General features: G+C 45.4%; 1 protein-coding gene across 1 annotated transcript; it reads right to left on the bottom strand.

Moving 5' to 3' along the window:
* Window positions 1–8,367: 8,367 nt before the first annotated feature.
* Window positions 8,368–13,218, bottom strand: RPL19 (ribosomal protein L19). Its single transcript, XM_007530934.3, has 6 exons — window positions 13,151–13,218; window positions 12,417–12,523; window positions 11,182–11,304; window positions 9,872–9,992; window positions 8,953–9,063; window positions 8,368–8,573 (listed from the first exon to the last, which is right to left on the bottom strand). Exons 1-6 carry the CDS (start codon window positions 13,153–13,155, stop codon window positions 8,450–8,452), a joined length of 591 nt encoding a protein of 196 aa, XP_007530996.1. The 5' UTR covers window positions 13,156–13,218; the 3' UTR covers window positions 8,368–8,449.
* Between the last annotated feature and the right edge of the window lie 376 nt (window positions 13,219–13,594).

The raw sequence follows: 13,594 nt of genomic DNA on the forward strand, positions 1-13,594 counted from the left end.
AAAAAGACACAAAGAAGTGGAAAGATATTCCATGTTCATGGGTTGGAAGAATTAACATCATCAAAATGAATATATTACCCAGAGCCACCTACAAATTTAATGCTATCCCCATCAAGATCCCAAGCACATTTTTTAGGAGAATAGAAAAAATGCTACAAATGTTTATCTGGAACCAGAAAAGACCTAGAATTGCCAAAACAATCTTGAGAAAAAGGAACAGAACCGGAGGCATCACACTGCCAGATCTCAAACTGTATTATAGGGCCATTGTCATCAAAACTGCTTGGTACTGGAACATGAACAGACACATTGACCAGTGGAATAGAATTGAGAGCCCAGAAATGAGGCCCCACACCTATGGATATCTAATCTTTGACAAAGGGGCCCAGACTATTCAATGGGGAAAGCAGAGTCTCTTCAACAAATGGTGTTGGAAACAATGGGTTGAAACATGCAGAAGAATGAAACTGAACCACTGTATTTCACCGAATACAAAAGTAAATTCCAAGTGGATCAAAGACTTGGATGTTAGACCAGAAACTATCAGATACTTAGAGGAAAATATTGGCAGAACTTTTTTCCGCATAAATTTTAAAGACATTTTCAATGAAATGAATCCAATTACAAGGAAGACTAAGGCAAGTATAAACCTATGGGACTACATCAAATTAAAAAGCTTCTTCACAGCAAAAGAAACCACTACCCAAACCAAGAGACCCCTCACAGAATGGGAGAAGATCTTTACTACATGCCATACATCAGATAAGAGTTTAATAACCAACATATATAAAGAGCTTGCTAGACTCAACAACAAGACAACAAATAACCCCATCCAAAAATGGGGGGAGGACTTGGACAACATATTCACCACAGAAGAGATCCAAAAGGCCGAGAAACACATGAAAAAATGCTCCAAGTCTCTGATTGTCAGAGATATGTGTACACATATGCTCTTGGCAGCACAATTTGTAATAGCCAAAACCTGGAAGCAACCCAGGTGTCCAACACCAGATGAGTGGCTGAGCAAGTTGTGGTATATATACACAATGGAATACTACTCAGCTATAAAAAATGGTGACTTCACCGTTTTCAGCCGATCTTGGATGGACCTTGAAAAAATCATGTTGAGTGAAATAAGTCAGAAACAGAAGGATGAATATGGGATGATCTCACTCTCAGCCTGAAGTTGAAAAACAAGATTAGAAAAGAAAACACAAGTCGAACCTGAAATGGAATTGGAGTATTACACCAAAGTAAAAGACTCTGGGGTGGGTGGGTGGGTGGGTGGGGAGAATACAGGTCCATGAAAGATGATGAATGACATAGTGGGGGTTGTATTGTTAAATGGGAATCTGGGGAATGTTATGCATGTACAAACTATTGTATTTACTATTGAATGTAAAACATTAATTCCCCAATAAAGAAATAAATTATTAAAAAAAAAAAAAAGAAGCATAAAGTAAACAGTATGTGATGATGGAATTAACTCAATAACCAATAAAATGGTGAACTACCTCAAAAAAATTTAATATTTATTTATTCCCTTTTGTTGCCCTTGTTGTTTTATTGTTGTAATTATTATTGTTTTATTGTTGTAATTATTGTTGACTCCCAAGAGGTCTTTTTAAATTTATTTTTATCAGTGACTTAATAAAGGTTTACAAGGTCATAGGATTATAGTTTAAGGGTAGGGGAGGACTAAATAGCATAATGGTTATGCAAAAAGACTTTCTTGCCTGAGGTTCCAAAGTTCCAGGTTCAGTCGCCCACACCACCATAAACCTGAGCTGAGCCACTGTGTTCTAATATCCCATTAATATAATATATATTCAAAATAGTTTAAGGGGATAGTTTCACACTGTACCCTCCACCACAGTTCTGTGCTCCCAGTCCCAGATTTACCACCATAGTCTTTACAAAGTCTTAACAATAGTTTGGCTACTATACTTTTATTTATTTTTTCAATTTCTGTGTATTTATTTATTATTGGACAGATCCAGGGAGTGGGAAGTAGTACCAACATTATACAGAAGACTTCTATGCCGAGGCCCCAGGGTTTCAGGGTCAGTCCCAAGCACTACCATAAACTAGAGCTGAAAAGTGCTCTGGTAAAAAGAAGAAAAACAGAAAGGAAGGAAAGAAGGGAAGAAGGGGAGAAAAGGAGGGAGGGGGATGCTGGGGGGTAGGCAGCGGGTTAAGCGCACATGTCAGAAAGTGTAGGGACCCACATGACGATCCCAATTTGAGCCCCCGGCTCCCCACCTGCAGGCGGTTCGCTTTACAGGCAATGAAAGCAGGTCTGCAGGTGTCTCTCTTTCTCTCTCCCTCTCTGTCTTCCCCTTCCCTCTCCATTTCTCTCTGTCCTATCCAACAACAAGGACATCAATTACAACAACAATAATAACTACAACAACCATGATAAACAACAAGGGGAACAAAAAGGGAAAATTAAATTAAATTAAAAAAAGAAAGGGAGGAGAGAGAGAGAGGAAAGACAAAAAAATATATATCTGGGGTAAACTTAAGGCTTCTTGCACACAGGGTACCACCAAACAATTTCATGAACCCGATTTATCTCTTCCTTTCTCTCTTCTTTTCTTAACAGGGGGAGAGAAAGGGGTGGGACAACAGAGACACCACAGCACTGCTTCACCATCCTTGGAGGTCCTGCTCAGGTGTGTAGGAGGTCTTTATCTGGGAGTTACAAACCTTTTAAAGGATATGCAAAGTTATATGCTGGAACCAATTGTACACTCTTGGGAAAAAGGACTCTTAAAATATTTATTTTAGGGGCTGACTGGTGGCGTACCTGGTTGAGTGCACGTTACAATGAGCAAGGACTAGGGTTCAAGTCCCCATTCCCCACCTGCAGGGGGAAAGCCTCACAAGTGGTGAAGCAGGCCTGCAGGTGTCTGTCTCTTTCCCTGTCATCCCCTTGCCTCTCAATTCCTGGCTGTCTCTATCCAGTAAATAAATAAAAATAATATATATTATATTTAACATATTATATATAATATCTAATGTAATATATATAAGTTATTAATGAAAGAGGAGAGAGAATCTGAGTATTACTCTTGCACAGCAATGCTTGGGACCCAACTCAGGACACTCATGCTTAAGAGTTCAGTACTTTCTTTTTTTTTTTTAAATATTTATTTTATTTATTTATTCCCTTTTGTTGCCCTTGTTGTTTTATTGTTGTAGTTATTGTTGTTGTTGTCGTTGTTGGATAGGACAGAGAGAAATGGAGAGAGGAGGGGAAGACAGAGAGGAGGAGAGAAAGATAGACACCTGCAGACGTGCTTCACCGCCTGTGAAGCAACTCCCCTGCAGGTGGGGAGCCGGGGTTCGAACCGGGATCCTTATGCCAGTCCTTGTGCTTTGCACCACCTGCGCTTAACCCGCTGCGCTACAGCCCGGCTCCCGAGTTCAGTACTTTCTATGCACACAAAAATGTTATATATAAAATAAAGATTATTCACATTTAAAAAAAAAAAGAGTTCAGTACTGGGGGTCTGGCAGTGACGCAGCGGGTTAAACGCACATGGCGTGAAGCACAAGGACCGTCTAGAGATACCAGTTTGAACCCCTGGCTCCCCACCTGCAGTGGAGTCGCTTCACAGGCAGTGAAGTGGGTCTGCAGGTGTCTATCTTTCTCTCCCCTTCTCTGTCTTCCCCTCCTCTCTTCATTTCTCTCTGTCCTATCCAACAACGAAGGACATCAACAACAACAATAACAACCACAACAAGGCTACAACAACAAGGGCAACAAAAGGGGGAAAAATTGCCCTTTAGGAGCAGTGGATTCATGGTGCAGGCACTGAGCCCCAGCAATAAGCCTGGAGGCAAAAAAAAAAAGAGAGAGAGAGAGAGTTTAGTACTACAGAGCCAGGCTGTAGCGCACAAGATTAAACACACACATTATAGTGCACAAGGTCCTGGTCCCCACATGCAGGTGCAGTGGTGAAGCAGGGTTGCAGGTGTCTCTGTCTCTCTCTCGCTATCTATCTCCCCTTCCCTCTTGGTTTCTGGCTATCTCTATCCAATAAAAATAAACATAATTTTAAAAATTAAGAAAAAGAGGTCAGTACTACATTCACTGTGCTCTCTCCCAGGCTGCTAAATAATATTTATTTATTTATTTACCAGAACACTGCTCAGCTCTGGCAGGGGATTGAATCTGGACCTCAGAGCCTCAGACATGAGTCTGTTTGGGATGAGGGAGAGTAGATAGCATAATGATTATGCAAATTTCCTTTTTTTTCTTTTTTCTTTTCCCTTGTCTTGCCCTTGTTGTTTTTATTGTTTTTGTAGTTATTATTGTTGTTGTTGGATAGGACAGAGAGAAATGGAGACAAGAGGGAAAGACAGAGAGGGGGAGAGAAAGATAGACACCTGCAAACTTGCTTCACCCCTGAAGGTGGATCCTGGTTTGAGCCCTGGCTCCCCACCTGCAGGGGAGTCGCTTCACAGGCGGTGAAGCAGGTCTAAAGGTATCTATCTTTCGCTCCCCCTCTCTGTCTTCCCCTCTTGTCTCCATTTCTCTCTGTCCTATACAACAACAACGACAACAATAATAATAACTACAACAATAAAACAAGGCAACAAAAGGGAATAAATAAATAAATAAATAAATAAATAAATAAATAAATAAAAGACATGACTAAACCCAGTTTCCTGCCTTCCCTAAGTAAAAACTAAATTTTCAAGTGAGATACCAGCTGTATCAGCAAACACTGGTGAGAAGATAGCACCATCTCCTGGCCCAGAGTGGAAGCATTTTTGTGTGTGTGCTGTAGCCTCAGGAGAGGACACTAAGCTTGAGTTCTGTTCCTCCCTCCCACTCTCCCTCTATTGCCTGATGAGGGTGGAAGTAGTGTTCATGAATGCCCCTCCTCCTCTGGTCCAGGCAAGGAGACTTCATGCTCCCATGAACTTGATTAAGATATTTCTAGAGGGAGTCGGGCGGTAGCGCAGCAGGTTAAGCACAGGTGGCGTCGAGCGCAACGACCAGCGTAAGGATCCTGGTTCGAGTCCCCGGCTCCCCACCTCCAGGGGAGTTGCTTCACAGGCGGTGAAGCTGGTCGCTGGTGTCTATCTTTCTCTCTCCCTCTGTCTTCCCCTCCTCTCTCCATTTCTCTCTGTCCTATCCAACAGTAATAACTACAACAATAAAACAAGGGCAACAAAAGGGAGTAAATAAACATTTAAAAAAAGATTTCTAGACTTCAGTGTCTCCACTTGGATTAGAGCAAGTGCTAAATAATAAGTGAATATACGCTGCTGCAGTAATAGAGAAGTGATGGGGGCGGGTTGGGCAGTAGCACAGTGGGTTTAGCCTACATGGCTGCAAAGCGCAAGAACCCGCGCAGGGATCCCGGTTCCAGCCCCTCTCGCCCCCCACATACAGAGGGTTCGCTTCACAAGCAGTGAAGTCTGCAGGTGTCTGTCCCTTTCTTCCCCTCCTCCCCTGATTTCTCTGTCCTATCCAACAATGACAGCAACAACAATAATAATAACAATAACAAGCATAAACAAGGGCAACAAGGGGGAAAACTGTCTCCAGAAGCTGTGGATTTGTAGTGCAGGCACCGAGCCCCACCAATAACCCTGGAGGTAACAAAAAAAAAGGGGGGGGGAGTGGGGCGGTAGCCCAGCAGGTTAAGCACACATGGTGCCAAGCCCAAGGACCGGAATAAGGATCCCAGTTCAAGCCCCAGATCCCCACCTGTGGGGTGGGGATGGGGGTGGGGGGTCGCTGCACAGGCGGTGAAGCAGGTCTGCAGGTGTCTCTTTCTCTTCCCCTCTGTCTTCCCCTCCTCTCTCCATTTCTCTCTGTTCTATCCAACAATGACATCAGTAACTACAACAATAAAACAAGGGCAACAAGAGAATATTTAGATATATACTTATTTATTTATTCCCTTTTGTTGCCCTTGTTTTATTGTTGTAGTTATTACTGTTCTTGTTATTGACAACATTGTTGTTGGATAGGACAGAGAGAAATGGAGAGAGGAGGGGAAGACAGAGGGGGAGAGAAAGATAGACACCTGCAGACCTGCTTCACAGCTTGTGAAGCAACTCCCCTGCAGGTGGGGAGCCAGGAGCTCGAACCAGGATCCTTACGTCAGTCCTTGCGCTTTGCGTCACCTGTTGTTAAAATTCGGTGGCTCCAGCCGGGCTAGCTTCACGGGCGGGTAACGGAGACAACGGCTGGGCAGGGAAGCTGTATTTCTTTATTCAGGAACAACGATTGATAAACTAAGACAAACTAATCACCAAACAGAACTCTGCTGTCTCTTTGCGGCGGCGCAAGCACTCTCTCTTACTCAGGAACTCAGGAACTCTGGAACTCTGCAACTCTTCCACTCTGGAACTCTGAAATTCTCCAACTCTGGAACTCAGGAACCCTCTCTCAGGGTTCCTTGGGGTGGGGCCAAGCGGGCCCGCGAAATTAGCAGGACTGATCCAATTCTCTTGGCAGGGGAGAACTAGAACCCAATATAAAGCATACAACAGTCACCTGTGCTTAATCCACTACACTACCGCCCAACTCCCCCTTGCCCAGTTTCTATGTGAGTTTAGAACGTTGAGAACGTTTGTCCTGTACATCCTGAATACAGATTCGACCCCCCCCCCCACCTGCTCATCCCTGAAGAAGTCTTCCTCAGGAGAGGGTTTGCTAGTTCTGAGTCTTAATACTAAAGGCGGTGGTCCCTTCTATTAAACTTCCCTCCCCAACCCAAACCTCTTACCAAGTTTTGTAAACTGTTGGCCTTTCAACCAAGAATTTGTATAAGGAGCTGGGGAGACAGCATAATGGTTATGCAAAAGACTTTCATGCCTGAGACTCAGAAGCCCCAGATTCAATCCCCAGCACCACCATAAACTAGAGCTGAGTAGTGCTCTATTTTTCATTAAAAAATAAATTTTGGGGAGTCAGGAGGTATCGCAGTGGGTTAAGCGCAGGTGGCACAAAGACCAAGGACCAGCCTAAGGATTCCGGTTCGAGCCCCTGGCTCCTCACCGGCAGTGGAGTCGCTTCACAAGTGAAGTAGATCTGCAGATGTCTTTCTCTCCCAGTCTTCCCTCCCTCTCTCCATTTCTGTCTTATCCAATAATAATAACTACAATAACAAAGAAAGAGTAACAAAGGGAAAATAAAAATTTTAAAAAGTATCAAATTATTAATGAGTAAATTGTGGTCCGGGAGGTGGCACTGTGGATAAAGCATTGGATTGTCAAGCATGAGGTCCTGAGTTCAATCCCCAGCAGCACATGTGATGTCTGGCTCTATATTCAATAATAAATCTTAAAATTTTTTTTGCCTTCAGGGTCATTGCTGGGGCTCAGTGTCTGTACTACAAATCCACTGTTCCTGAAGGCCATTTTCCCATTTTGTTGCCCTTGTACTTATTGTCATAGCTGTTAGATAGGACAGAGAAATCGAGGGGGAAGACACCTGCAGACCTGCTTCACTACTTGTGAAGCGATCCCCTGTAGGTGGGTAACTGGGGGCTCAAACTGGGATCTTTAAGTCATCCCCCTGCTTTGTGCCATAAATTGAGATAAGACAGAGGGAGATACCTGCAAACCTGCTTCCATGGCTTATGAAGCGATCTCCCTGCAGGTGGGGAGCTGGGGGCTCAAACCGGGACCCGTATGTTGGACCCTGTGCTTTTGCATTGCACTACATGCACTTAAGCTGCTGTGCTACTGCCCATACTTGGCTCCAAATTATCATGGACCACTATTACCTGTTAACTGAGAAAACACCTACTTTCCCCATCAGCACATGCACCATGTCTGGTTCTGTCTACACTTGAGAAGGCTGTGCAATGGTGCACCTGGTTGAGTGCAAGGACCCATCTTCAAGCTACTGCTCTCTACCTGCAGGTAGGACACAGTACTGCAGGCAGAGCTCCAGCAGTAACTGTGGAGACAAAATGTTCAGAAACTGTACTACACAAAAGATGGTTTCAGATAGCAGGGGTGTGGGAGCACAAGGATCTTGACTCAACCCCCCCCCCCAAGTTTCACTGGAAAAGCAAGTGTCTCTCCATCTCCCCCTTCCCTCTACATTCTTGTCTCTACCCAATAGAGAGAAGACAGCTTTGGGTAGGAGTGCTGAGACAGGCAAGTATCAAGCTTCTGGACTGGTAATGGTTGAAACCCAAGGCTCTAGAATTCCAGTGGATTTGATAGCTCATCTGTCTATTTACTTTGCCAAATAAACAAATGAAGATCATGCCTAGTCCTCACCACATAAGGTTGGATGCTTTAGTTTCTAGAAAAAATAATCTCACTTTAAGTCCAGCCCTGTATATAGTAAAACCCCACAAGCAGTCAGAAACTTTAGGAGGAAGGTAGGCAGATAATATTCTCGTTTTATTGAATGATTAATGTCACTAGAGGCCACTATGTCACTATGTACAAAGAGAAGGGAGATTTATTTCTTGGTCTCTTCCTCTTTGGACAAAGTCTTAATGATTTCTTCCTTCTTGGCCTGGAGCCGCTCTTCACGGCGCTTTCGTGCTTCCTTGGTCTTAGACCTGCGAGCTTCAGCCTGGTCACTGGAAAAAAAAAAAAAGTCAATCTGAGATGAGTAACCAGAAGAACCCCCAAAACTTCTCCATGTCAGCTTGAGCAGAGTGAGTTGCTAGGGCTAAGAGCTCTTGACTCAGATCTACAGTGCACCTGGACAGTGCAGGTGCTGCTCACATATACAGCAGAGGAGCATAAACCTTGACAGATGACAGATGCGTTCAGATAAGGACCAAGCACATTCTACTTGTCTCAGAAAAAGAGACCCTCCCCTAGGTCAGGACAGCACGATTGTTATGCAAACACGTCTGAGGCTGAGGTCCCAGGTTCATTCCCTGACATACTCAGACAGAGCTGAGTAAAATTAAAAACTTCCTATGAGAGAGGCCAATTACTAAACAAACTTACGCCAGGAGCTTCTTGCGAGCCTTGTCTGCCTTCAGTTTGTGAATGTGTTCCATGAGAATCCGCTTGTTTTTGAACACGTTTCCCTTCACTTTCAAGTAGAGGCTGTGGTACCTGCAGGGTACATGGCAGAGGTTCTAGTATTAAGATCTGAGGTAGGGGGGAGTCAGGCGGGTTAAGCACAGGTGATGCAAAGTGAAAGGACTGGCGTAAGGATCCTGGTTCGAGCCCCCAGGTCCCCATCTGCAGGGGAGTCACTTCACAAGTGGTGAAGCAGGTCTGCAGGTGCCTATCTTTTTCTACCCGTCTTCCCCATCTCCATTTCTCTCTGTCCTATCCAACAACCATGACAACAATAATAACTACAATAAAACAAGGGCAACAAAAGGAAATAAAAAAAATCTGAGGTTGGTATGTGATCTGTTCCTTTACATGGTTCTTAAGCATGTAAGTTCTACTCTATCACAAAGACTTTCTGCCTACTTTTTATACAAAAGAGCCCGACTGGCAAAGTCAGATTCCCTGGTTAGCCTAATTATGGGGGAGACTGGGACAAAAATGGAAAAAGACATTGGGTGGAGGAGAAAGTAAAATGGTTATGCAGAAGACTTTAAAAGGTGGGAGTTGGGCGGTAGCACAGCGGGTTAAGCCCATGTGGCGCAAAGTGCAAGGACTGGTGTAAGGATCCCTGTTCGAGCCCCTGGCTCCCCACCTGCAGGGGAGTCGCTTCACAAGCGGTGAAGCAAGTCCGTAGGTGTCTTCCTCTCCCCTTCTGTCTTCCCCTCCTCTCTCAATTTCTCTGTCCTATCAAACGACATCAATAACTATAACAATAAAACAAGGGCAACAAAAGGAAATAAATATTTTTTTTAAAAAAAGACTTTAAAAACAGCAAATGGATCTTGGTGGAAGATGTGCTTACATGTGGCGGTCAATCTTCTTAGACTCACGGTATCTTCTGAGCAGGCGGCGCAGAATTCTCATTCTCCTCATCCAGGTCACCTTCTCAGGCATTCGAGCATTGGCAGTACCCTTTCGCTTACCTGTGGGGAAGATGAGTTCGTCCTATTACCAGACAATTACGAAGCTCTACTGACTACATACAATGAGTTACCATAGCTGAAACACTATGTTGACCAAGTCAGGTATTTTATTCAATCCACACAATCACATTTTAACTATCATTATTTCCATTTTACAAATGATTCCAATCATTTGACATTTAAAATACATGGGGGGAAGGGGAAAGACCTGGGTTCAAGCCCCCAGGAGGAAAGCTTCATAAGTGAAGAAATGCTGCAGATATACAAACATATATATCCCTTCCTCTCAATTTCTAGTCGTCTCTATTAGTAAATAAAAACAGTAAGAACACCCAGATACCGTATGACAAGCTTACATCAAGGTTGTTTAGTATAGTACCTGGAATATTTAAAACGTGATATAACCATTATCTCTCCAAAATCATCCCAACCTAGAATGGGAAAATTCATTGCATGTTTTCAAGTACCCAACAGAATCCTTGATACAGCGTAAAGTTTCAATAAATATAACTTGCTGTTACTACCAAAACATCTACACTCCTGATACATGCCTGCTTTCTGATTTGCACGGGGACAAACCACTTGACACGATTTAACACAGGGATGCAGGCATAACAAAATTATTAACTTAAAGACTAGCACTAATTACTAGGTAAAGACAGAAACAGGCTGGGGGTATGGATCAACCTGTCAATGCCCATGTCCAGCAGGGAACAGCTGAAGCCAGACCTACTTTCTGCACCTCAAAAGAGGATTTTTGGTTCCTACTTCCAGAGGGGAAGAAATGTTATGGGAAGATGACTAGTGGGCTCTGAAAAAGGAGAGAAGACATTCAGAAATAACAGGTGTTGCTGTAACTTAAAATGGGAGAAAGGGCAGGACCACAGGGGGGAAAAGGGAAATTTATCTGTGACCTTGGGACAATCACTGCAGTTTCCAATGGAAGGAATGGGGACAGAAACTGGTGGTGGGATTAGTGTGGAATTGTACCTGTTATTTTGTAAATCACTTAGGACTGACCCCGGCTCCCCACCTGCAGGGGAGTCGCTTCACAAGCAGTGAAGCAGGTCTGCAGGTGTCTTTCTCTCCCCCCTCTTCATTTCTCTTGTCCTATCCAACAACGATGACATTAATAACAATAACTACAATAAAAACATGGGCAACAAAAAATAATTTATAACACACTTACCAATACCCATATGCCTCCCCTTCCTGCGAGCCAAGGTGTTCTTCCTGCATCGAGCCCGGGAATGGACAGTAACAGGTTTCCTGATGATCAGCCCATCTTTGATCAGTTTCCGAATCTGCTGACCTGAGAGCACAATGCAGGATGAGTCAACTGGGGCTTAGGCCTAAAAACACCAGCCTCAAGCTCATAACCCCGTCCCAGAATCCTGAAATACTGAGTGGCTTGACCAAAGTAGTGTAGTTGAAAGTTTCCGACCTGTTGATAGCCTTAAGGTTAAAGCACCTTTAAAAAAAAAAAAAGAACTATTCTGATATTGACAGATATTCTCCACTCTTTTTATGATTTTGATTTTTTTTTTCTTCTTTTACCAGAGCACCGTTCAGTTCTGGCTTATGGTGGTGCAAGGGACTGAACCTGGGACTTTGGAGCCTCAGGCATGAGTCTCTTTGCATAACCATTATGCTATCTACCCTCCCGCCCTATGCTCCACTTTTGTCTGACAACTGTTAATTCTAAGGCCAGACCCCTCCAATAGCACATTACTACTCATAAATTCCAGCTTAGTCTATTCTTAAACAGATCCCAAGCCGGTTTATCAACTTGGCCTGATTTCAGAGAACTGCTTACCTTCCTACTCCAATACCTATTTCCTACTCACTGGTATGGACATGTTACCCATAATTTATTTAGATTTCAACCCGACTTTGCCCCTCCACTGTAAAACCCCTATTACAGTGATGAACAGTTCATCACGATAGTTTGCACCGCTTTTCTTTCACTTTTACCCATCAATAGATCGGGTCTATTAAACTTGGGTTGTGTACATGGCAAAGTAGACCACCCACGCTAGCTCTTGTGCTGGCCTGGCCTGTCTCTACCTACTCTCCTGTATCGCTGTCAGTATTGTGGCTGCATCAGCCCCATCCGTGGGCCTAAGCCCTAGTCCCCAGCAGAGGCCTCCAAGAATATGGATGAAATGTTCCAAGAACAGAAAACTGCTCAGCTCTGGCTTACGGTGGTGCTGGGGATTCAACTGGAACAGCGGGCAGTTAGTTAAAGCCTTTCGTATAACCCCTATGCTGTCTTCCCAGCCCTGTTTCTTTGATTTCTTAAAACTTTATAGGATCCCTGTCAACCAGGGCCTTCTCTAACTTCGTGAAGGACCGACAGGTCGTGGCATCCCCCATATGAACAATGGCAGAAAGGGCCGGACGGACACGTGGGGGAGAACTCACGGGAATTCGCATTGGCGATTTCATTGGTCTCGTTGGGGTCCAACCAGACCTTCTTTTTGCCACAGCGGAGGACGCTGGAGGCGAGCCTCTTCTGAAGCCTGAGCATACTGAGAAAACAGAAGTCAGGATGAGGACCAGCAAGGGCGGACAAGCTGCATTTCCAGCAAGACCTACTCCACGACGCAGGCTGGTTACAGTAACAGAAAAAAGCTGCGTACAGGAATCTAGGCCGAAGCAGGCCTTACCCTCGCGGCCAGCTTTCCTGCTGCAAAATGAGGTTAACGGAACAGCGGCAACTTGGGAGGATTTTGTCCCCTCCGGTGTCGCCTTTTCACAGCAGCAGCCGCAGTCCGCTTTGCCTCGAGTTTCTCAGGACTCAGCCGGGAAGTCGGCCGAGTGCCAGGAGCCACCGCCTTTCAGCGTCGGCAGCCGCGGCCTACACGAGCCCCAGCAACCTCGGCGCCATGGGGGCCGCGCTCCGGCCCCCGCCGCCGCCCTACTCGGCCCGCGGGGCTCGCGTCCAACACGTGTGGGACGCGGGGCCGCCTCCCCGGCCTGGAGCCCCGACACAGCCCGCCACCCCCTCTCTACGCCGCGGCCGACGTGCACCCCGCTCGGGGACCCGCAGCATCAGGGCTGTCTCCATCTTACATCCCCCCGCCCGGAAAGTGCTAGCGAGCCCCTCCGTCCCCCTCCGCCCGGCTCAAGCAAAGTCCGAGCCCCGCACGGCCTACCTCATGGCTGCGGCCGCAGCGGCGAAAGGAAAGAACTCCGCCTGCTCCGGCTCCTCCCATTATCTGCGAAGGGGAGAGCCCATCCCTCGCCCCGCTGTCACCCGTATTCCCTCTGCTCCTTTCACACCCCCTCCGCCATAAACACATTTATACGCGCTGTATAAATCCGAGAAAATAGAAATCTAATATCAGGAATTGGTTTTGACCTTAAAAAAAGGAAAACATTCCCCTTCGGTAAGGCAGAGTGGTACAGTCCGACTTCCTAGCAAGCATGCGCAGGAAGGATGCCTTGTCACGTGACACCGGGAGCCGGAAGTCAGCCGAATTGCGCAGGCGGCATAAGGGCTTTGCTGGAGTGGCCAGCCTGACCGCGGTGTTGAAGGGCTCTCTGGGGCGCTTTGTTAGTAAAGTGGGAAAATTGATGAGTGAAGCAGGAAGGGTGAT

Source organism: Erinaceus europaeus, chromosome 12 (assembly GCF_950295315.1).
Source record: "Erinaceus europaeus chromosome 12, mEriEur2.1, whole genome shotgun sequence".
Taxonomy (NCBI): Eukaryota; Metazoa; Chordata; class Mammalia; order Eulipotyphla; family Erinaceidae; genus Erinaceus; species Erinaceus europaeus.

What these genes read in the sequence shown, in the direction of transcription:
- RPL19 (XM_007530934.3), bottom strand. An exon ending in AAGAAGATTGACCGCCACAT is followed by an intron (nt 9,064 to 9,871) that starts GTAAGCACATCT and finishes TGTACCCTGCAG; the next exon opens with GTACCACAGCCTCTACTTGA. An exon ending in GCTCGCAAGAAGCTCCTGGC is followed by an intron (nt 8,574 to 8,952) that starts GTAAGTTTGTTT and finishes TTTTTTTTCCAG; the next exon opens with TGACCAGGCTGAAGCTCGCA.